This window comes from Leucoraja erinacea, chromosome 10 (assembly GCF_028641065.1).
Source record: "Leucoraja erinacea ecotype New England chromosome 10, Leri_hhj_1, whole genome shotgun sequence".
In the NCBI taxonomy this organism is placed as follows: Eukaryota; Metazoa; Chordata; class Chondrichthyes; order Rajiformes; family Rajidae; genus Leucoraja; species Leucoraja erinaceus.
In genome coordinates this window covers 30,346,367-30,370,772 of record NC_073386.1, presented here as the reverse complement: position 1 = coordinate 30,370,772, position 24,406 = coordinate 30,346,367, and the positions used below count along the sequence as shown (strand labels likewise).

Genomic DNA, 24,406 nt, shown 5'->3' with positions numbered 1-24,406 from the left:
ATGTGGATCTGAGGGACCGTGAGGGTTGGTAGGGGGAGAGGAGGTCAGTGAGATATGGGGGGGCCAGATGGTGGAGGGCTTTGTAGGTGAGGATCAGGATTTTGTAGGTGATCCGGTGGGAGATGGGAAGCCAGTGAAGTTGTTTGAGGACTGGAGTGATGTGATGCCAGGATTTGGTGTGGGTGATGAGTCGGGTGGCTGCGTTCTGGACCAGTTGGAGTCGGTTGATGTAGGTGGAGCTGATGCCAAGGAGAAGTGAGTTGCAATAGTCCAGTCGGGAGGAGATGAAGGCATGGATGAGTCTTTCAGCAGCGGGAGGTGTGAGAGAGAGTCTGAGTTTGGCGATGTTGCGGATATGAAAAAAAGGAAGTTTTAATGACATGGCGGATGTGAGGCTCAAGGGAGAGGGTTGAGGCTCTGTAAGGCGTTGGTAAGGCCACATTTAGAATATTGTGAGCAATTTTGGGCATCGTATCTGAGGAAGGATTTGCTGGCTCTGGAGAGGGTTCAGAGGAGGTTTACAAGAATGATCTGGCACTTTTTGGATGCTCAGAGACTGCTTTGAACTTTACGTCTGAAGAACAACAAGTACTGATGCTTGGTATGGTGGCAGCGAAGAAAATGATCCTAACAGACTGGAAATCATCCACACCCCCCTGCTTTAAAAATGGCTCAATGAAATGATAATAATCATACAGATGGAAAGGATACGCTTCCACAACTCCAAGGTACCCAACAACTTTTTAAGTGTTTGGGGACCATTTATCAGCCATCTCAAAAAACCAATAATTTCATATTTTCTGCAGCGATGTAGTCCTGTGCTCTTTACTTGTGCTCTTGCAATACCTGACTGTGTAGCACCATGTGGATTGCATCAATAATGTAATGTCTGGCGGCTTTTTTCTGTTGTCTTTCTTTTCTTTCTTTTTTTCTCTTTTTTGTTTTGTTCTGTTTGTAAAATTAAAAAAAATATATATATATATTAAAAAAAGAAGAAGAAAAAAAAAAGAATGACCCCAGGAATGAGTAGGTTAACCTATGATGAGCGTTTGTTGACACTGGGCCTGTACTCGCTAGAGTTTAGGAGAATGAGGGGGGATCTCATTGAAACATACAGAATAGTGAAAGGCTTGGATAGAGTTAATGTGGTGAAGATGTTTCCACTTGTGGGAGAGTCTAGGACTAGAGGTCATAGCCTCAGAATTAAAGATACTTTATTTTAGGAAGGAGATAAGAAAAAAAAATTTAGTCAGAAGGTGGTGAATCTGTGGAATTCTTTGCCACTGAGGTCTGTGGAGGCCATCAGTGGATTTTTTTATGCAGAGATAGATAGATTCTTGATTAGTAAGGGTTATGAGGAGAAGGCAGGAGAATGGGGTTGAGAGGGAGAGATAGATCAGCCATGTTTGAATGGTAGATTAGACTTGATGGGCCGAATGGCCTAATTCTACTATCCCTTATGACCTTATGACACAGGATTCGGCACTATGGCACACCACATCCAGTCCATCCATGATGCTTAACTGATCCCATCTGTCTCCTATATCCGTTTAGATCCAGCCTCTTGCTGTACCTGTCTAAATGTTTCTTAAATGTAATTATTGTATCTACTTCCATCATCGACCACTCCCCCACCCCCTCCCCAGCCCCAAATATGACTGTGCATTCGAGCACCAACCATTCTTGGTGGAAAAACAACGTCCCCTCCTACCTTAAACTTATGCCCATAAGTATTTGACATTTCTGTCCTGTGCAATAGACTCACTATTTATCTACCCTATCTGAGCTTCTCATCATTTTATAAACTTCTATCAGTCACCACTCAGCTTTGATGCTAAAAAGGAAATCATTCAAGTTTATCCAAATTAATTTAGCTAATACATTCAGATCCTGGCAGCATCCTGGTGAATCTTCTGCAACCCCTTCAGAGCCTACACATCCTTTTTGAAATGTAGTAACCAGAATTGCCCAAAATACTCTGAAGTAGCCGGATTAAAGTTATAAAAAAGTGAGAATGTGACTTCCCAACTTTTATACTCAATGCCCTGACCAATGAGGGAAGAATGCCTCATGCCTTCTTCACTATCTTATTGACATGGTGCCAATTTCAGGGAGCTATGGACTTGCACCCCAAAGTCCCTCTGAACATCTATGCTCCGATGGATCCTGCCGTTCACACAGGACTTTCTTCTTGCATTTCACCTCCAAAAATACATTACTACACATTTGACAGATTAAATTCTAGGTGCCATTTCACTAGCCAAATTTCCAACGAATCTACATCCTGCTGTATCCATTTACAACCTGCCTCATATCCACTAATTCCATCAATGTTCATGTCTTTTGCACACCTACCAATCAGATCACCTGCATTTTCATGCAGATCAAATAACATTTTGTATCCAATTTATCAACCCACCATAGATTCTGTGAGACTTAATCTTCTGGACCAGCCTAATATGAGAGATCTTGTCAAATGCTTTAACGTCAATCTGGACAACATTCACTATCCTACCCTGATCAGTTATCTTGATCATCTTCTCAAGAAAAAGTTGTCACGTTTTTACATATATAATACAAATAGAACTGATAACAAGAATTCCACAAATGATCAGATATACATCTGAGGATGCTATGGGAAACTAAAAATTAAATTATGGGACCTCTAGCTGAGATATATGATTCATGATTAGACACGGGTGAAGTGCCTGATGACCGGAGGGTGGCTAATGTTGTGCCTCGATTTAGGAAGGGCTGCAAAGAAAAGCTTGGGATCTATAGACCAGTGAGGCGAACATCTGTGGTGGGTAAGTTACTAGACAGGATTCTGAGGGATATATTATATTTGTGTTTGGACATATAGGGGCTGATTAGGGATAGTCCTGACTTTGGGTGAACTGGGGATGGGGACTGGACATTGTGCCTTCCCCCACAATGGTAACCACTGTGGGGGGGGATTATTTTTTCTTGTGTGTAAGTTAATATGTTAGTCTGTGTCCAAGATGGCTGTCGAAAGGGAGAGTGGACGCTGGCGCGCTTTAGCTGCCGTTGCTCTCTCTTCACATTGTGTTTTTTGATTTTTTTGTCTTTGGAGCGATTTCTGTCTTTAATTTGTGTATTGGTGATGTCCTTATTATTTATTTTACTCCGACTATATGTTTTTTCTCTTCCGTTAATTTCTGTAAGGTGTCCTTGAGACTTTGAAAGGAGCCCGAAAATAAAATGTGTTATTATTATTATTATAGTTTAGTTTTATACATGGGGGATTGTGTCTTACAAATTTGATTTGAGGTTGAAAAAGATTGATGAGGGCAAGGCCATAGGTGTTGTATATATGGACTTTAGCAAGACCTGTAATAACGTTCCACATGATAGGCTGCTCTGGAAGGTTAGATCACATGGGATCCAGGGAGAGGGAGCAAACGAGATGGAGAATTGGGTTCATGGAAGGTAGCAGAGTGTGGTGTAAGGGGTGTTTCAGGCTGGAGTCCTGTGACTAGGGGGTCAGTGCTGGGCCCATTACTGTTTGTGGTTTACATGAACTATTTGGATGAGAATGTAGAAGGCATGATTAGTAAGTTCGCAGATTGCACTAAAGTGGATAGTATCGTACATGGCGAAGATGGTTATTAAAAATGACAGCTGGATCTTGATCAGTTGGACAAGTGGCCTGAACATTGGTCAATGGAGTTTAATGCAGATAAGTGTGAGGTGTTGGATTTTGTGAAGTCAAACGAGGGCAGGACCTTCACAGTGAATGGTAGTGCCCTGGGGAGTGTCATAGAGCAGAGGATCTTGGAGTATCGGTACATAGTTATCTGAAAGTGGTGTTACAAGTAGGTGCGGTTAAGAAGGCTTTTGGTACATTGGCCTTCATCAGACAGAGTATTGATCATAGAAGTTGGAATGTTTTCTCACAGTTGTATTAGACATTGGTGAGACCACATTTGGAGTATTGTGTTCAATTTTGGTCACCCTGGTATAGGAAGGATGCCATTAAGCAGAGAAGATTTACGAGAATGTTGCTAGGACTTGAGGGATTAAGTTTTAGGAAGAGGCTGGGCAGGCTGGGACTTTATTCCTTGGAGTGCAGGAGGCTGAGAGATGATCTTATGGAGGTATATAAAATAATGAGGCAAATAAATGTGGTGAATGTACAGATTCTTTTACCCAGCATCGGGGAACAAAAATAAGAGAAGATACTGTATGTTTAGGGTGAGAGGGACAACATTTAATAGGAAAGGTTCAGGGGGATATGGGGCTAAACTGAGGCAAATGGGTCTAGCTTAGATGGGGAATCTTAGTCAGCATGGACGTTGAGTTGAGAGGTCTGTTTATGTGCTGTATGACTTTATGACTGATGGCGATTAAGATTGAATACATTTTGATTTTAAGAGCTCAAACTTTAACTTTTAATTACAGAACACATCCAGAATATCATGACGTTGGAAGAGTCTGTGCAGCATAATGTAATGACCGCCATTCAAGAAGTAAGGAAACAAAGATTTAAGTGTATTACAGCTTTAGAACATGAAGTACTTTGTTGAATGCAGTAGCCTTTCACAACTAAGAAAGACTAGGATAGAATAACAAATTCTAATTTGGAAACCTGTCCTTGCCCTGTTGGATCTAAATGTGCCTCCGTCCCCAAAATAACATGGTTTATTCTTAAAATGACCCAGCAATGCAGATGGTGCTGGACAATAAATGCCACCTGTATCAGTAATGCCACATTTGAGAAAGACTAACAGGGGAAATAAATATGCTACATGTAATGTACTGTGCAGCAGTGAGCTATTGTTAAATATAATATAGAAATACTTATCACTATAAAGCTGAAAATACTGTATCGACAAAGACAATATAATGAAAGAATACTCATTAGTAAGTAAAAAAAACATTTTCAATTGTCTTGAATGTTACACCCTTAAAAGGTAAAAAGGTGAACCTGACATTAATGCTATTGTTACGATTGATAAAAAGGATATTTCAGAGTTTGTAATCATTGTGAGCGTGTTTCTTGAAAGATGTAAAGGTTCAAGAATAGCTATAAACATTAGTGTAATTGGTATCATGGGAAGCAAATGACATTTGTTAATTTGTGAATTGGGTTGTCCCAACAATAACTAAATCACTCATAAAGCGTGTCATAAAAATAGAATAAATAAAGTTTGCCATCTTTAACAATAATAGGTGCAGACTCTAAAAGCAGATATTTGAATGTTTATATTGGTATGCCTGCTGCTTAATTGGATGACCTGATATCGACCAGTATTGTGATTAGTTAGCATGCTCCTAATGAGCTGTCTCTAACTGGGGTCTGCCCATGTAGAATGAGAAGAGGAGAGGGAATGGCTCCCCAGCAGAATTTCTGCATCTGCAAGCTTCCTTTATGGAAACACTGCACTGTTTCTTGAAGAAAGCTTCTTCTGAAATTCCTGCTGCCTTTTCTGCCAGTTGTGCCAAATTCCCCAGTGCTTGTAGATGCCCCTGGTGACACCAAGCACTGTCTGTATGGGGATAGACAAAAGTGTTGGAGAAACTCAGCGGGGAGAGGCAGCATCTATGGAGTGAAGGAAATAGGCGACGTTTCGGGTCGAAACCCTTCTTCTGTATGGGGATAATACTTTCCTATTTGGTATACATTATGTCTGATGCTGCCTGTCCCCGCTGAGTTACTCCAGCCTTTTGTGTCTGCCTTTGATTTAAACTAGCATCTGCAGTTCTTCCCTATACATTATGTTTGTTATTGCTAACAGAATAATAATTTATTATTGTATGGCATAAAATAAGGTAAATCCAGCCATCAAGTCTATGTCAGCTTTCAGAACAGGTCATGGCAAATAGTTAATGATCATGTGCACAAGTAGGTGAGGTACATGTACAATGAAAGTCTTACTTGTGGCAGCATCACAGGTACATGGGCTCAGACAAATAAACAAAAACAAATTACACATAACTTATCCATAAATCACATTACAGTTTTGACAAGAAAGAAGACTGTGCAAAAAATAGAAAGCATTAGTGCAAAACACAATTGGGGAAAAAAGTCCATGGTAGTGCTAGGTGGATCAAAGTATCACGGTAGTATTAGGATTTTGCAAAGTGCTGAAATAACTCAGGGAGTCAGACAACATCTCTGGAGAAGATGGATAGGAGACGTTTCTGTTTGGGACTCTTCTTTAGACTAATGTTCCCGGACCTTGTGGCATGGAACTTGAGGCTTTTATGCATCCTACCTGATGGTAACAGTGAAAAGCAGACATGACCCGGATTATGGGGATCCTTAATATCACCTTCTTGAGGCAATGCCTCTTGAGATGCAATCCCATCACTTGCAATCCTCACTTAATTCCCTTTATCCCATTCTGTCTCTTTTGTCCATTAACTTGATTCTGAGTACCTTGCCACCCACTAGAGATAATTTACAGTCATTTTCAGTAACCACTTAACTAACTAATCAGCATGTCCTGAGGATGTGGGAGGATACTGGAGTGAACCATACAACCACTGGTAGGAGGTATGCCCACATCTGCTGCATCAATGTATTTTGCTAATGTTAATGGAAATAGATTGGAAGGGGGTCAAAATGAACAAGGGCAGTCTGAAGAAGGATCTTGACCCGTAACATCACCCATTCCTTCTCTCCAGAGATGCTGCCTGTCCCGCTGAGTTACTCCAGCTTTTTGTGTCTATCTTTGGTTAAAACCAGCATCTCAGTTCCTTCGTACACAAAGGCAGTGTATTGATTGTTTAACTTTGCGTTGCAGCTCATGAGTAAAGAACTGGCAGGACCATTTGCTGAAGCATCTGGAGATTTGGATGAACAGGTAACTAAAATATGGTCACATTTTACTTTGCTTATGTTTGAATTCCACATCCAGAATTAAATATATTTTTAACAAACTTAAATCTAGATTTAAGCTATTCAATTAAACACATAACGTAGTATTTCTTTTAGATTAAATAAAACTTGATCTTTATTCACTAAAATCATTTCTATTCTCAAACATATAAGATTCATAAAGACATTGTCAGTGTTGAGCTTTTGTCAAGGTTAGCATTTTAATTTGAACACGAGTGTTGCAAACACTACTGCATTGATTGACCAAGTAACGGCCCTGTCTCACGGTGCGAGTCCACCCACGAGTGCTCCCGAGTGAAAGAGAAAATCACGCTCGTGGTTGTCTACGAGATTCCAAGTTTATGTTCACGAGTTTAAACGAGTCCCCACGTGTATGTCTAAGTTTGCCGTTTACTTTTCATTTCTGCGATGTACCAAGTTCCTCTCCCGAGTTACCAAGTTCCTCTCCCGAGTTACTCTTGAGCCGACCGTGAATGAAGGTCTGTTTTAAGTATCAAATAGAGGAGCTGGACAGCATCTCATACACTAAGTATATTCTGATTCGGTATTCAAAGTTATTCAATTTCAGAACTTAAAAAAACTAGGCAGGATCTCGGCCCCGCACTCACTGCCATTAAAGAAGACAGCTCCATCCTGTGACTTTGAGTTATAGATAGAATTCAGCATGGCCGCATCTATTGATATGACCTACAAAGGGAAAATGCGCACCGTCCAGTGCCAGAGCAGTTATACTTATGATTTGTTTGAAACACGCATCACGTAGTTAGAAGACCAGCGGGCGGAGGTTTGCTATAGTTTAATTGAATTTACTGCCAGGTCTACACACTGCGGGGAGATGGGAGATTAAATCTTTGAATGTGGACGGATGTCTCCGCGCCTGCTCGTTCTAAGCGCAGGCATCATTAATCTGTCTGGGGTGACAAGGATCTTGGGTTAGGCTGGGATCATTCTCTGCTCTCATCTCTCTCTTTCTGTGTGTGCATTAGCTGGGGGAAGAGCGGTCTACCTCGCTGGGGCACAAGACCTTTGCCGCCTGCCCCTTGTAGCCATCAACTTGTTTGTCTCTTTGGTGCGCCTCATCTGCCTGGTTCCCAGCCCTGCCCTGCCCCAGCTCTCTGCCCCATTCTCTTGGAAATGTCGCTTCCGCCGCAATAACGAGGCTGGCTGGCTGGCTGGCTTGGTGGATGGGTGGGCAGGGAGGAGGAGTGGGTACAAACCACCGAATCCATTCTCAAAAGTCGGGCAGAGCCGTGTGGAACTCACTACCAAAGTGTCTGCCCACACAGTCAGTACACCTCTCGTACACTTGTCTCCCGTACTAAGTCACCCCAACCTCGCCCCACTCCCCTCTTCCCCCCCCCACCATTCCCTCACAACTCCAGTCCCGTCCGGATCCCCTGGGAAACTGAAGGGAGCGACAATCAACTGTCATGAATACAAATAATGTCATACACAAGAAAGGGCAGATGCTGGTTGACAAAAAGCGAACACACGGTGCTGGATTAACACAAAGACGCAGCAGAATTTTGGAAACGTCATCCCGTAACCCATTCCTTCTCTCCAGAGATGCTGCCTGTCTCGCTGAGTTAAAGGGTGCCCACGGTAGACTCGCGAGTCACTATGGTAAACTCGCGGGCTACTACATTCGTACAATGAGTTTGAAAGTTTAACATTTTTACTTCGAGAGTAAAATTGACTCCTGGAAATCTTTCATCATGTTGAAAGATTTTCACGAGTTAACAAGTTTCCCGAGTACCTGCCGTTAGCGCTACGAGTCACTAAGTTACGTCCACGAGTTCCGACGTTCCCGCTATGTTAATTCTACGTGATTACCACGAGTTTGATTTGTTCTAAACTTGGGATCACTCGTGGGTGGACTCGCACCATGAGACAGTCTTTCTAAGCAGAGTTAAATTGCATGATTTACGTCCTATAGCAATTCTTTGGTAAAGATCTTGGCAGGAAGGAAAGGTCAAATAAATTGGGTTTTAGAAGATCTATATAAAGAGGATTGATGGAGGTACAAGTAGAACTCTAAAAGATCCAACTGGAAGATGGTAGGTGTGGGAAGTAGGTGATGTAAGGATTGTGTACAGGGACGAGTATCTTCAATATCAGTGGATATTCTTAAAGCAGAGATAGATAGATTCTTGATTAGTACAGGAATCAAGGGAAAAAGGAAGGAGAATGGGGTTAGGAGGGAGAGATAGATCAGCCATGATTGAATGGTGGAGTAGACTTGATGGGCCGAATGGCCTATTTCTACTACTATCACTTATGATCATGATTTTGTCCTTAATTTCTTAAGTAAGTTGGATTAAGTTATAGAGAAATTAAAATAACCACAATCTAGTCTTATTAATTAATTTTTAAGGGTAGACATGTCTCCAGCACTGATACTGCCATTGTCGTCTCAACCTGCACAACCCACGAGTTATTCATAAAGTATTAAGTTAATTTCATTCATCTTAATTAAATGAGGCACAATATGAATTTGGCTCGGGGTTTTCCACTAAGGAGGTGAAGTGTGGTAGTTAGAAGGGAGTTGGGCATGGTAATGGTCTTATTACCTAAGTGTTATTGAGTCATACAGCATGGAAACAGGCCCTTAAGACACAGATACCCCATCTAAGCACCCATTTGTCCGCATTTGGCCCACATCCCTTTGAACATTTCCTATCCAAGTGCATGTTAAATTTTTTTTATAGTACCTGCGTTAGCTAACTCCTCTGGCTGCTCATTCCATGTACCCACCATTATCTGAGTGAAAATGTTGCCCCTCAGGTTCCTATTAAATGTTTTCACTCTCACTTTAAACTTGTCTTCTGGTTCTTGATTCCCTGACCCTCCGTAAAATACTCTGTGCAGTCACCCTATCTATTTTCCTCATGATTCTATGCACCTTTATAAGATCACCTCTTAGCTTCTTGTGCTCCTATGCTCCAAGGTATTAAGTCCTAGCTTGCGCAATCTCATCCTATAGCTCAGGCCCTCGAGGCCTGGTAATATCATTGTAAATCTTCTCTGCACTGCTTCCAGCTGTGGTAGTTAGAGAGAAGCCAGGTGTGTAGCTGGTGAGGAGATGCCATTCCTTATTTGAAGAAACTTTGGCCACTGTCAGATTGTCTGGCTTAAACTGATTAGGGAGGGGAGGACGAAGTTGCCTGTTTTGCCTCAATTTTGGATGCAAAGGAATACATGAATACCTTCCCTCATTGCAGCAGATTGTTGTGTTAATGTGGGTTTTATAGTTTCCTGGTTTCTAAGGCAATGCAAAAAAAAATAATAAGAAAACTTGCCTTGGAAGAAGTACAGCCAGAATCTGACGGTGGATAGCACTGCTATGCTTTGAAGTTAACTATTTTTGAATGTGAGTCTATTAGTCAGACAGGGATAGGGCTTTAGAATTTGAAAGGCAAGGCAAATGAGGAACAGACCAGTTGTTTCCCCAGGAGCACCATAGGTTAGTCAATGATTGGCATCTAGTTAAGCCCCTGTTACGCTAGATGAAAACCTTTTTTCCTTTGAGTCTGTGAACAAACTCAATTCATGGAAGCACAGATTCAACATCACTGTAGCCCTTAGTTTAGTTTAGAGATACAGCATAAGAACAGTCCTTTCAGGTTCACATCCACCTCCCATTCATATGTTGTTTGTTATTCCCTTTTCTCATCCACTCCCTACACATTGGGGGCGATTTTACTGCAGCTAATATACCTACAATCTTGCATGTCCTTTGTATGTGAGGGGAAGCCCATGTGGTCAGGATCGAACCTGGGTGTCCAGTGCCCAGAGACACCGTCTATACCAGCAGCACCACTGTGCCACTCTGTTTCACAAAGTGTAAAAAAATTATTCAAAATGTTACTTTACTTTAGACTTTATTTAGAAGTGCAGCACAGGAACAGGCCCCTTGGCCCACCGAGTCCGTGCCGACCAGCAATCACCCCATGAACACCATCCTACACACAGGGGACAATGTACCAAAGCCAATTAACCTGCAAACCAGTACGTCTTTGTAGTAGTGTGGGAGGAAACCGGAGCGCCGGGAGACAACCCATGCAGTCACAGGGAGAACATACAAACTCTGTACAGGCAGTACCCATAGTCAAACACAGGTCTCTGGTGCTGTAAGGTAGCAGCTTTACCGCTGGGCTACTCTGCCACCCTCTTTCCAAGAGTTGCAAAATATTAAACATTTAAATATGCTGTCTACCATCTGTGAATGGCCTAATCCAGTGGCCCGTTTGTACAAAATGCAGGATTTATTTGAAGTTTATGTTTACAGCTGCAAAAAGCTCTGGAAGACCGCAATGAGGCCTTGGTACAGAAGGAGGAACTAACACAGCGGTGCCTGGAATTGGATATACAGGTCAGTGTGCAGAAACCCACTGTGTAATCTGTAGTTGGAGAATGGTCCCTGCCTGTAGCAAACGGCCCAATGTATTTATAACATGAGACCATATGCCATGGTTCTACCTTTAACTTGAAGTACATGAGGGTTTGGTGGGTGTACTGAAATGCTTGTGTATTTTTTGAATTGTATTTATCACCTGATTGTATTGAAGGATATTTAATTATTGCTTACTTGCTGAGGCAAATTACTGGTACTTACATATCGAAAGGTATTTAACATTATACTCTTACGGTCATCTGTTGAATGGTGTACATTGCTAGTTAAATGCTTATCAAAATTATGAATAACTCTCCTTATACACATTAAATGTTAAATGCTTATCAAAATAGGTAACCCTACATGATAGCACAGGTATAATAACATGACTTGAAATTCAAGTGGTTAGCAACAAACTGAACAGACTTGGCACTCCCTTCACCTTGTATGGAAGGGAAGAGGATAAGGGATATATCAATGCAACCTGTCCTAATGCATTTCCAGTACCTTGTTACACACTGATGTTAAAAGATAATTTTAGGCACATTTCTTATAGTCTATTTCAGGGAAAGGGGGATGTGATGTGAAATCTTCACTCAGTGCTGTTAAACGAAGAGGTTTCAAAAACTGGAGAGGAAACTGTTTCTTAAAGGAATATTTTATCTTTGTTATTACCATAGAACTTATTTTTTATAAATTCAGATTTTCATCACATAATTGAGGGATGAGAATAAATGTGCAATATAGATTGCTGCATCAATCAGTGTAATGACATCCTGCTTTGCAGATTCAAATGTAGAACACACCAAATGTAATTTGGTTGAAATGAAAAGGTTTTACAGGCTACATTTAATATTGGAAATAATGTTATTTTCTTCCTGTTCTTTATTAATTGTAGTGAACAATGCAATCTTGAAGGATGCCATTTCAATCTGATTTTTCTTTTAGTTTCATAATTATGTCATTTTGAGACTGTTCAAAAGCAGTAAAATCTAATGAATGCAATGGCAATGCAAAAATAATATTATTTATATTTTTATGCTAAAAAAAACATGATTTTTAAAGAATGACATGCTAAAAAACATGATATGATCAAGAATCACTTAAGAACTGTACATTATAGCCTGCAAAGGCCACCAATTTTAATTTTGTAAAGGAAGTAATTGTTTTATCTTGGTCAATGGTAAGAGGAATAGGAAACATATAAAGAGATTGATAAACTTGTCAATGATCTAATATTGGGTGGCATCCACGTACAGTTGTGGAGCTGCCGCCTCACAGCACCAGAGATCTGGGTTCAATCCCAACCTCAGATGCTGTCTGTGTGTCGTTTGCACATTCTCCCTGTGATCGCATGTTTTTTTTCTGGATTCCTCCTTCATCCCAAATATTTTATTTTAGTTTAGAAAAACAAGCCCTTCGGCCCACGTAGTCAGCGATAACCAGCGATTCCTCCACACTAATGCTATCCTACACACATTAGGGACAATTTACAATTTTACTAAGCCAATTAAACTACATACCTGTATAACTTTGGAGTGTGGGAGGTAACTGGAGATCATGGAAAAAACCCACGCAGGTCACGGGGAGAACGTACAAATTCCATACAGACAAGCCCTGTAGTCCGGATCGAACCTGGGTCTCTGGTGCTGTAAGGCAGCAACTCTACCGCTGCGACACCATGCTGCCCTATGGCCTCTGTAAAAAAGATTGTGCTTAATGTGTAGAAACTAGTTAAGAAACTGGGATAACTGAAGTACTGTGAACTAGATTAATGGTCAACGTGGACTCAATGGGCTGAAAGGATTGTTTCCAGGCAAGCGTTCTGCACCCAGGGGAGGCGGTCGGCTTCATGCGGGGGCTGTCGGGGACCAGTGGGGGAGGGGGGATCGTCCTGCAGCCCGGGGAGGGGAACGGCTTCAGGCAGTGGCCAGTGGGTTTGGGGGCTTTCTGGAGGGCTAGTGTGGGTGTTGTGGGCTGAATGGACTGTTTTCCAGATGGCTAGTATGGACAATGTGGGCCGAATGGATTCTTGGGCTAGTCCTGCAGCTGGGGATGGGGAGGCTTCAGGTGGGGCCGGCGGGGAGAATTCTGTAGCCGGGGGAGGGGGACGGCTTCAGGCAGTGGCCGGGGGAAGGGGGTGAAGCACTGGCATGGCCGACTGCTGCCGTGGCCTGTGCTGGGGGGGGGGGGGGGGGGGGGGGGGGGGGGGGGGGTGGGGGTGTGTGAGGGGAGGGGGATGGATGTGTGTGGGCGGGGGTGGTGAGCCTTCTGGACTCATAGTTCACTGACTCACGGCTTGTGGACTCACAGTTCACTCACTCATGACGTGAACTCACATTTCACTCAGCCACAGCTTGTGGACTCACAGTTCACTCAGCCACGGTTTGTGGACTCACAGTTCACTCACTCACGGCTTGTGGACTCACAGTTCAGTCACTCACGGCTTGTGGACCTCTGGACTCAGACTCGACTTCCGGACTCAGTGCGACTTCCGGACTCAGAGCGACCTCCGGACTCAACGCGGCTTGTGGACTCACAGTTCAGTCACTCACGGCTTGTGGACTCACAGTTCAGTCACTCACGGCCTGTGGACTCACAGTTCACTCACTCACGGCTTGTGGACTCACAGTTCACTCACTAACGGATTGTGGACTCACAGTTCTGGACTTAACTCTCACTCACGGCTTCAGTGCTGACTGACTCATGCCCGGCCTCCGGGGCTTTATTCTTCTCACCTCCGGAAGGGGCGTTACCTTCAAGGTGACCGACAGGCGAGAAGACCAATCTGCTCATCTCATGTCTGAAGAATGGTTTCGGCCCGAAACGTTGCCTTTTTCCTTGGCTCCATAGATGCTGCTGCACCCGCTGAGTTTCGCCAGCTTTTTTGTGTACCTGCTCATCCCATGATTTTTTAAACCTTCATAACTTTTGTAATATTCCACCGATCGGAACAAAACCTGGCGCACTTGGAGCAGAGGAGAACGGTGAGTAAGGTGGTGAAAAATTCTAGCGATATAGGGTACCGTTTTTGTGCAAATTTAAAAACAACGCGCGGATGTGGTCAAGATGAGAGTTTTAGTAATAGTATAGATGCTTCATGTACAGGCAGATGAGATCAGTAATTTGCATCATACATTGTGGCCCAGAGGGGCCATTCCTGTGCAGTACTATTCTGTGTTATGCCTTTTTAAAGAGCTATTTCCATTGCAGAAGGAAGAAAGCGAACAACTGCATCTACGTAACTTTATTTGAATGGAATTATTTGTATCATTGCATTTGGCAAAACCATAACGTTCCATTTTGCTTCTTCAAAAATGTTTAATTAATAATAATAATAATTTCCCATGGAAGTATAGCTTTGTAGCACTGGTCAAATTGATTTGGTCCTGGCTCTTTATTGTCACAATAGTGCATTTGTAACAATAGCTCGGGTGCATTGTAAATAATCCCTTCACTTTAAACATTTTGGCTGACTTGGTTATGGATATGATTTTTGGAGCAATGTGGCAGAGTTGATTAGTACAATGTGAATGTATGTTACATGTAAACATGATATTAATAATAAAAAATCCTGTTCAATATCACAATTTGCTGTTTCTACATGGCAGTCTAAACTCAGTACAGAGGGAAAGAACGGAAAGCAAAACTCCAGGGAAAATAAATGAACAAAATCCAAGGAAATGCCTCTCTGACACCTCAGGCAATCCCAATTATCCAGGAGATCCAATTATATGAGAAACTAAGTAAGTGGAATTAGGTACCGTGATTAAATTGATAACATGTCAAAATATCTACTACATTTAGGTTTCTGCTCTACAAGATGAAAGGAACAGTTTGTTGACTGAGAATGATCTTCTAACAGAAAGAATGCAACAGATGGATCCTGTTGATGATCCGCAGAACCTTGCTAGCAAGAAGTACTTCAACATCCAGCTTCAGTTGGATCAAATACAACAAGATAACTACAGGTATGTGATTCATTTCTGTTCATTTCATTTGAGTGATAAACATGACTTGTGGATGTCAGTGATAGAGTTATACCTTTCACGAAGGAGGAAGACTACGGTTGTCGGAGTCAATCATCCTAATCCTAGGATACCACTCAGGGCTCCTCAGAGCAGTGGCTTAAACCCCGCCATTTTCAACTGCTTCATCAATTACTTTCATTTCCATCATATAGACAGAAGTTATGATTGTTCACTGATGATTGCATAATTTCATTTTCAACTCCAACCATATGAAACATTTTAATGGCTGCAATAGAACAAGACCTAAGCAACTTTGATGCAATGTCTGGCAAGTAATATTCTGGCCACAAAAGGCACCAGGCAATGAATATCTCCAACAAGAGAGAGTAATGAATGCTGGATTTGATCCTGAAAATATATATTTTTTAAATGTGTAATGCATATTCCTCGTGGCATCACCACTGCACTCCATATTTCAACCACCAGATGGAGCTTCATTTAGCACCAGCACCAATAATGCAGATGATTGTACCTACCATTGCTTTGTCTGATGGCCTTGCCAACTTTAACACATCACTCACATTATTGATCTTATTCTTTGGTAACAGCAAGTTTGGGACATCACCCCATCACATTGTTCCTTGTTTCAGTTCCACCTTTTTTTATTTCACAAATACATGAATTCACAAAATTAAATACAGAAAATACAATCAGTGCACATCTTTCTCTGCATTAATTGCACCATCGAATAAAATTTTATTTTCGCAACTAATCGATGCCCATACATTTCCTCCTTAATAAACACCCTCACCATGAAACCTTTCCTATGTTTTAAACATTCTTAAAACTCTCCCTTACTATTCTGGAACAAATCCAGTTCCTCTCCTTACAGCACCCTTTTTTGAAATCTTCAGTGAGCTTCCTACTCCCTCTGATTACCTTTTAAAATTCTTGCCTTACTTTTCAGCTTATTTGACCTTTTATGCAGATTGTCTCAGGAATTCTTAAATATTGTATTAAGTTTCAAGGTTTCAAGGTCAGTTTATTGTCACATGTGCCAATTAAGGTACAATTAAATTTCAGTTACCATACAGCCATACTAAGATAAATGCATCAAGACACACAACCACATAAAAGTTAACATAAGCATCTACCACAGTGGATTCCATTTTTCTCACCGTGATGGAAGGCAATAAAGTTCTTCCTCTTTGATCTCCCATGGTTGAAGAAATCAAAGCCCCCGCAGCCGACAATCGAAGCCCTCGTCGGGGTGATCAAAACTCCCGTGTCGGGGTGGTTGAAACATGGAGCTCCCGAGTCAGCCTCTTCTTACCAGAGACCGCGGGCTTCACGATGTTAAAGTCCACAGGCCGTGCGGTTGGAGCTTCGATCCCCGGGAAATGGATTGTAAACTCCGCGATGTAAAGTCCCGCAGCTTGTAGCGCCCGTCGGTTTCTAGGAAAGGCCGCCAACTCTATGATGTTAGGCCGCAGTGCGGGCAGAGATTCCATATATAACCAGTGATATAACAATTACAGTACGGAAACAGGCCATCTCGGCACTTGTCCGTGCCGAACACTTATTCTCCCCTAGTTCCATCTACCTGCACTCAGACCATAACCCTCCATTCCTTTCCCGTCCATACGATACGATACAGAAAAAAGTTGCATCTCCGTCGAGGTAAGAGATTGAAAAAAAGTTTCCCCAAAAATTTAAATTATACTTGCTGTGCCATTATATGTAGAAAATTCATAACCCGACACTATTGTAAATATTTATTAGATGGATTAGCTAGATATTATTGGGGCCCAGCCTGCTGATTAGTATCACAATCTCCTCCAGTCTGTGCTTGGCCTTTTCCGGATGTGGACGATCGATTGAGCTGATCCATCAAATGCGTGACAAAGCTCTGTGGATACCAAGTGACAACTTGCCTTAAATCAGTGTACAGGTCCTCCCAAACTTACAAAAGCCCAACTTATGTACCGCTTGTACATACAAACAAGCATTTGAGAGACTAGCAGGATGGATTTGCTGGCTGCTGCAGGACTGCAGGCATCTTCTGCTGTGTGGAAATTCAGTTCATTGCGTGCATTTCTGACCTTCTAGCTGTTTGGGTGAGATGAACAGAACCCTGTCGTAACTCGAGGACAACCCGTATTCTGAGCTGCCTATCCTAGGACATCCCATCAGTCTTTAATAGCTTGCCAGCAATCAAAGGCTCTTTGAAAGGTTTTAAGTCTGTGTGCTGGTAGGATCTGCATTTGCCGTTCCACACCAGGACAGTGATTCCATTCCGTGAATATGGCGTCCAGTCATATACCAGTCCTCCTTCATTTAAAAGGTTGGACATTGAGTACATCTGAGCTCTCCTTACCAGTCGCTAGGATGAACTTATTCCAGACATAGTTGAAGGCATGTTTGTTACCTGGGAATGATTTGTGTCTTTCTATTTTATCGACCCTGATTTTATTGTTACTCTCTAGGCTTGAAGCAGCAAAGGATGACTATCGCATTCATTGTGAGGAACTAGAGCAACAACTGATTGAAGTACAACATAGAAATGATGAACTTAACAGTTTGGCAGAGGAAAACCTTGCTCTTAAAGATGAAATTGATGTTCTGAGGTAAAAAAATAGATCAGCCACAGTTGACTGGCGGAGGAGACTTGATGGGCCAAATGGCCTAATTCTGCTCCAATAACTTATGAACTTATTAAATGTGAATGTGTTTATAATGGCTTGGATTTTGAATGCTTTTGAATGTGAAACATTCACAGTGAACAATGTAGGGTGGGCTGCATTATGACTAAGCTGTCAGTGTAAACTTTCAGCATTTCAGTGGGTGGGGCTTGTTGTCAACCTCCCACTCCCTTCCAAATCCCATTACGGATTTGCATGGTGTATGCCCTATCACTGCAATGTATACCTTGCCACCAATGTGTGCGGACCCTGCTCTGTCCACAAAGGAATTGTGCACATCTTAATGGGTGGTCTATTCATTTTACAGTTAATGTGTACTGTATAACTGGATTTTCACATCTATATAATGTCTTTCAGTGGTGCTGAGAATTTGGAAAAACCATTAAGGAGATGCTTTTGCATTTAAAATGTGTTTCTCATTTATTATTGTAACGTTACCCAGTTCCGTGTCTGTAATTGCTTTCTCCTGCTTATCTTTTCAGGAAATTTGTTCAAAGTTCTACTGAAATATTCTCTGTACTTTTTCATGCTAAATCTAGATTACAGACTAAACAGAGAGGTGCCTTCACGAGCCAGTGGTTCAAGGACTAGAGTCTTAGATTTAAAGTGATGGGTGAAACAGAGTGGGGTGTGGGGGAATGCTTTTATTATTGTGTAGAACGGGGTTATAATTTGGAACACAAGGTTGGTGTAGACGCGGCCAATCAGGACTTCCTAAAGAGAAGTTGATAGGCTTTTGAGCACAAAAAGGTTGCAGCAGAATGTGTCTGACAGGATTTCTCTTCTTTGAGTTGTGCACTTGACAGTCTGAATAGCTGCCTCGTACACTGTATCATTTCTCTGATTCCTTTTACAGGAATTACTCGGATAAGGTGATCAAATTAGAGGCCTCAGTGGAGACATACAAAAAGAAACTGGATGATCTGAATGACTTGAGGCGGCAGATGAAATTATTGGAGGACAAAAACATGATATACATGCAGAATGTAGTCAGCCTGGAGGAGGAACTCCGGAAAGCGAATGCAGTCCGTGCTCAGCTGGAGACATACAAGAGACAGGTAAGCTTCAAGCACAAATCCTGATATGTCTGTCTGGCAGTTTCACAAATACAGTAAAATATAATTTGTCATAATTTAAATCTAAGCAGCTCCCAAAGAGCCAATTGATATGACATTGTCTAATGCAATAGTTAGTATCAGGTCCACAAGATCCCTCAGTTGATTCATGGTCTGTTTGAGAAAGAGACCTCCAATGGATAAGCAGTTTTGTTATCAGCATCTCTGAGTTCGGGCTGAGAAAAGTTAGCTTGAGAATTGGACAACAGAATATATATATATATATATATTTTTTGACGACTTAATTTGTTGGCATTGTTCCAAAATATGGTACTAGAACATAGATCATTGAACAGTATTGACCCTTTGGCCCACATTTTCAGTGCTGAACATGGTGCCAAGATCAACTCTTATTTGCCTGCATGTAATCCATCTTCCTCTATTCCCTGCATATCCATGGTGCCTTTCTAAAAGTCTCTAAAGTGCCACTATCATATCTACTGCCACCAGCACCCCTGGCAACGTTCCAGGCACTCACCTTTCTCTGTGTACAAAACACTTTTGCCGTACATCTCCTTTAAACTTTGCCCCACTCATCATGAAGCTACGCCCTCCAGTATTTGATATTTCTATCCCAGGAGAAAAGGTTCCCACTGTCTACCCTATCTATTGTAGTTGAAAAAAGATTGTTTTAAATTTCCCTTGCACTCCCCTGAATCATTTTAAACTTTCATGAAAATTGCTAACTTGCATAGTTCCTCTCCTGCCTAACTGAAACACCCAATGCAGAAAATCTCTAATAATGTCCCACCCAACTCTTTGGGAAAGTGCATGGTTTGGCATTTGGCATGACAGGAGATGTTTGTCATAGCCCCTTAAAACTCATTAGGGCCCCAGCTACTGTCTCCCATCTGCTCACAGAGACCCCTGTTCCCATGATCATTTTAAACTCAACAAGTCCTTGTTCCTATACTCCAGGCTTCTTCTCTTATGTATAAACATCAGTCAGCTATTCTAAAACCCCAATACTAAAACAAAGGTTATACCTTACTGTAGATGATACATGCATGTGATCCTTAATATAGTTACCTCATCACTACTAACCACTCCCCATATCACAAGTATAATTACAAGCTCCCCACCCACATATCAGATTCAGATTCAGATTCAGATTCAATTTTAATTGTCATTGTCAGTGTACAGTACAGAGACAACGAAATGCATTTAGCATCTCCCTGGAAGAGCGACATAGCAAACGATTTGAATAAATAATAATAAGTGTCCAGAGGGGGGCGGTGATTGGCAGTCACCGAGGTACGTTGTTGAGTAGAGTGACAGCCGCCGGAAAGAAGCTGTTCCTCGACCTGCTGGTTCGGCAACGGAGAGACCTGTAGCACCTCCCGGATGGTAGGAGGGTAAACAGTCCATGGTTGGGGTGAGAGCAGTCCTTGGCGATGCTGAGCGCCCTCCGCAGACAGCGCTTGCTTTGGACAGACTCAATGGAGGGGAGCGAGGAACCGGTGATGCGTTGGGCAATTTTCACCACCCTCTGCAATGCCTTCTGGTTGGACACAGAGCAGTTGCCATACCATACTGTGATGCAGTTGGTAAGGATGCTCTCGATTGTGCAGCGGTAGAAGTTCACCAGGATCTGAGGAGACAGATGGACCTTCTTCAGTCTCCTCAGGAAGAAGAGACGCTGATGAGCCTTCTTGATCAGAGTAGAGGTATTGTGGGTCCAAGAGAGGTCATCGGAGATGTTGACTCCCAGGAACCTGAAGCTAGAAACACGTTCCACCTCCGTCCCGTTGATGTGGATGGGGGTGTGCGTGCCGCCTCTGGACTTCCTGAAGTCTACAATGAGCTCCTTGGTCTTCTTGGAGTTAAGGGCCAGGTTGTTGTCAGCGCACCATGCTGCTAAGTGCTGGACCTCCTCCCTGTAGGCCAGCTCATCGTTGTTGCTGATGAGGCCAATCACCGTTGTATCATCTGCATACTTGATTATGGTGTTAGTACCATGTACAGGTGTGCAGTCATAGGTGAAGAGGGAGTAGAGGAGGGGGCTCTAGTTCTATCGCTCTCTAGTTTCCGTGACAGACCACGTACAGCTAGTGCTCTCTGTAATGCCACAGTATGAATAAAAGAAGTAAAGTCACAGTTGATAACACTTCTTTACATGGTGTCAGAAGTGGGATGCGAACCCACGCCTCCTTGCATCCCACTTCTGACACGAGGTCCGGCACTGCTCCCGGGGGACGTACCCAGCTAAGGTGCCCCAAACGTAACTTTGCCACTCATCAGTACAATGTATGCCCTGCGTTGGGCAAAACGTGCAATTACTGCAAGAAAGTAAACCATTTTTCTGCTGCATGCCGTTTCCGTGGGAAGCCTCCTGCTGCTCCAAGGCATATGTTAAACAACTTGGAGCAAACTGATAGCGAGCTCGGTTCCTAGTACCATCTCAACGAACTCCCTGTGTCTGAATCAGGGGGAGACTGGCATTTTTTCTGTGTTGGATGCACCTGCATTGATAACAGACCCTACAGTTCGTGTAACTGTGAACAACTCGACCTTCACCGCTAAGTTAGATACCGGAGCTGTTGCGAATGTTATGTCAACAATCCTCTTCAATAAGATTAGGACTAATGAGCAAGTTACTTCTGATCGCTCCACTTTGCACGCATACGGGGGAGGGGTTCTTGTTCCTGTGGGAAAGGCAACTCTGCGCTGCAAGATACTGGAGGCCTCTCGGCCCCTCACTTTCTATCTTCTCGATTCCAACTGCATTACCCTATTGGGCAACCAAGCCTGCCAGGACCTGGGCCTGGTCTCCTTCCACCGTGACATCCACAAGGTGCAGGCCCTAATGGACCCGTTGGCTGAATATCCTGACCGCTTTGATGACGAGCTGGGCAAGCTGCCCTACAACGACAAGATTGTTGTTAACTGCAAGGTCGAGCCAGTGGTCCGTTAGCCACACCGTGTCTCCTTCGCCATGAAGAAAAAAGTAGAATCGACGCTGCACAGCATGGTAAAAATGGGCATCCTAAAGGCGGTCAGCGAACCCACCAAGTGGGTCTCCACCATGGTTGTTGCCGCGAAAAAGGACAAAAGCGAAATACGCATTTGCATCAACCCCAAAGACCTAAACCTTGCCATCAAACGCCCGCACTACCCCATGAGAACAGTAGAGGACGTAGCTGCACAGGTTGGTCCGGCCACAATCTTTTCTGTCCTCGATGCCAAGAGCTCCTTCTGGCAGATACCGCTTGACGAGCATTCCTCCAACCTGACAACTTTCAGCACCCCCTTCGGCAGATTTAAGTTCCTCCGAATGCCATTCAGAATCAACTCTGCCAGCGAGGTGTTCCAACGGACAATGGAGCAACTGTTTGCCGGTCTACCATGTGCCATCATCGTTGACGACATCCTGGTCTACGGTAAGGATGTCGCTGAGCACGATTTCAACCTCCGCCAAGTCCTAGACCGGGCCCGGAAGATCAACTTGAAACTCAACCCCAAGAAGTGCCGATTCTACGTCCCCGAGGTCACATATGTTGGACATGTATTCACAGCCTCGGGGCTGAAACCCGACCCACAGAAAACGGCTGCCATCTCTGAGATGTCATCACCCACTGACGTGCCCAGCCTTCAACGTTTCCTGGCCATGGTAAACTACCTGGGGAAGTTCATCCCCGATCTCAGCGAGCTGAGCGCACCCCTGAGGGATTTGATAAAGAAGGACACGGCCTGAGCTTGGTTCCCTCAACACCAAAAAGCTTTCGACATCCTTAAGTCCAAGCTGATCAGTACCCCCACACTCAAATTCTTTGACCATGCAGGAACCATCTGCCGCCGGTCCCGCCAACATCTGTGGCTCGTCAACGAGCCGCGACCACCGCCCGCAGATACTTTTGCTCCCCCGCTGCAATTTCAGCCTCCAGGCGATGCTCGGCCCATCGCTCCTCGCATGCCACGGTCTCTACCCTCCCAGCTATCTCCGCCTGATCCTCCTCCAATTCACCCTCCCTCGCCTGCCCGCGCGCAGTCCACTGCGAGCCCCGCATCCCCTCATGCCCTTCTGCCCTTGTCTTCTCCGTCCCCTCCCGGCTCCCCTGTTCCAGTTCGGCCGTCTGCACCTGTTGCCGTACTGCCTCCACTTGTTCCTGCAGGGAGGGGAGATTGCGAGATGCGAACCCGGTCGGGACGTGTTGTCAAGCCGCCTGTCCGCTTTGGCAATTTTGCTTAACCATTTCTAGCGCATGAGACGTGGTTGCCCTGTCACTACTTTGTTTGTCTTTCATTTCCAAGGGGAAGGATGTAGATGATACATGCATGTGACCCTTAATATAGTTACCTCATCACTACTAACCACTCCCCATATCACAAGTGTAATTACAACCTCCCCACCCACATATCGCTCTCTAGTTTCTGTGACAGACCACGTACAGCTAGTGCTCTCTGTAATGCCACAGTATGAATAAAAGAAGTAAAGTCACAGTGTGTTGATAACACTTCTTTACACTTACATAAGGGACTAAGTAGTCTCGGTTGTCTACAGTAAGAAAACGTTTATCCTTGCAACCATATGGGTGATGGCCATGTGATTTACTTTAAAGTGGGCCCATTTATTTTCCCCGAGCACCTAATTGTTTCTCTAAGGCAACCTGCTTGTTCAACATAGGAATTGAGAGCTGACAACTCCATTTTAGATGAAAAGCCTGAATTTGCCTTTTCATTACACCCCCATCATATCAATGAAGACAATTTTCGCAATTTATTACAACAGTGTCAATTGATTTGATGATTTCTCATAACACTGGAAGCTTTTTGTCATTCAAGGTTCAGGAGCTCCACAGCTCATTGTCCGGGGAAACAAGAAGAGCAGACAAATTGGCTTTTGAGCTGAAACAGATCGAGGAAAAGCAGGAAACATTGCTAAAGGAAAAAGAGGCAAGTGTCCTTAATATTCAGATAAAAGGGAACATCCTTGTTTTAAAACTGTTTGAGTCGGACTGTCTTGTTTGATGAAATGTTTGAGGAATTGGTTCACTACAGGGTATTTGCTCTTTGTTTCCTTAAGAATCTGTCACAATAGACAATAGACAGTAGGTGCAGGAGTAGGCCATTCGGCCCTTTGAGCCAACACCGCAATTCAATGTAATCATGGCTGATCATCCCCAATCAGTACCCCGTTCCTGCCTTCTCCTCCACATCCCCTGACTCCGCTATCTTTAAGAGCCCTATCTAGCTCTCTTGAAAGTATCCAGAGAACCGGCCTCCACCGCCCTCTGAGACAGAGAATTCCACAGACTCGCAACTCTCTGTGTGAAAGTTCACAGACTCACAACTCTCTGGGATCACCTATGATCCTCATATTTTTTGCTGGTGATAAATTATTAGCTTATTTATTCAAATGT

At 43.3% G+C, this 24,406-nt stretch overlaps 1 protein-coding gene across 1 annotated transcript in view; it reads left to right on the top strand.

The window, feature by feature from the left end:
* Positions 1 to 24,406, top strand: part of hook1 (hook microtubule-tethering protein 1) — a 61,153-nt gene that overhangs the window by 20,736 nt on the left and 16,011 nt on the right. Inside the window, exons 6-12 of the mRNA XM_055641853.1 lie at positions 4,423 to 4,490; positions 6,771 to 6,830; positions 11,154 to 11,237; positions 15,066 to 15,229; positions 17,716 to 17,856; positions 18,788 to 18,989; positions 23,829 to 23,939. Of these exons, the coding sequence (XP_055497828.1) occupies positions 4,423 to 4,490; positions 6,771 to 6,830; positions 11,154 to 11,237; positions 15,066 to 15,229; positions 17,716 to 17,856; positions 18,788 to 18,989; positions 23,829 to 23,939 (830 nt within the window). The remainder of the gene's footprint in view (positions 1 to 4,422; positions 4,491 to 6,770; positions 6,831 to 11,153; positions 11,238 to 15,065; positions 15,230 to 17,715; positions 17,857 to 18,787; positions 18,990 to 23,828; positions 23,940 to 24,406) is intronic.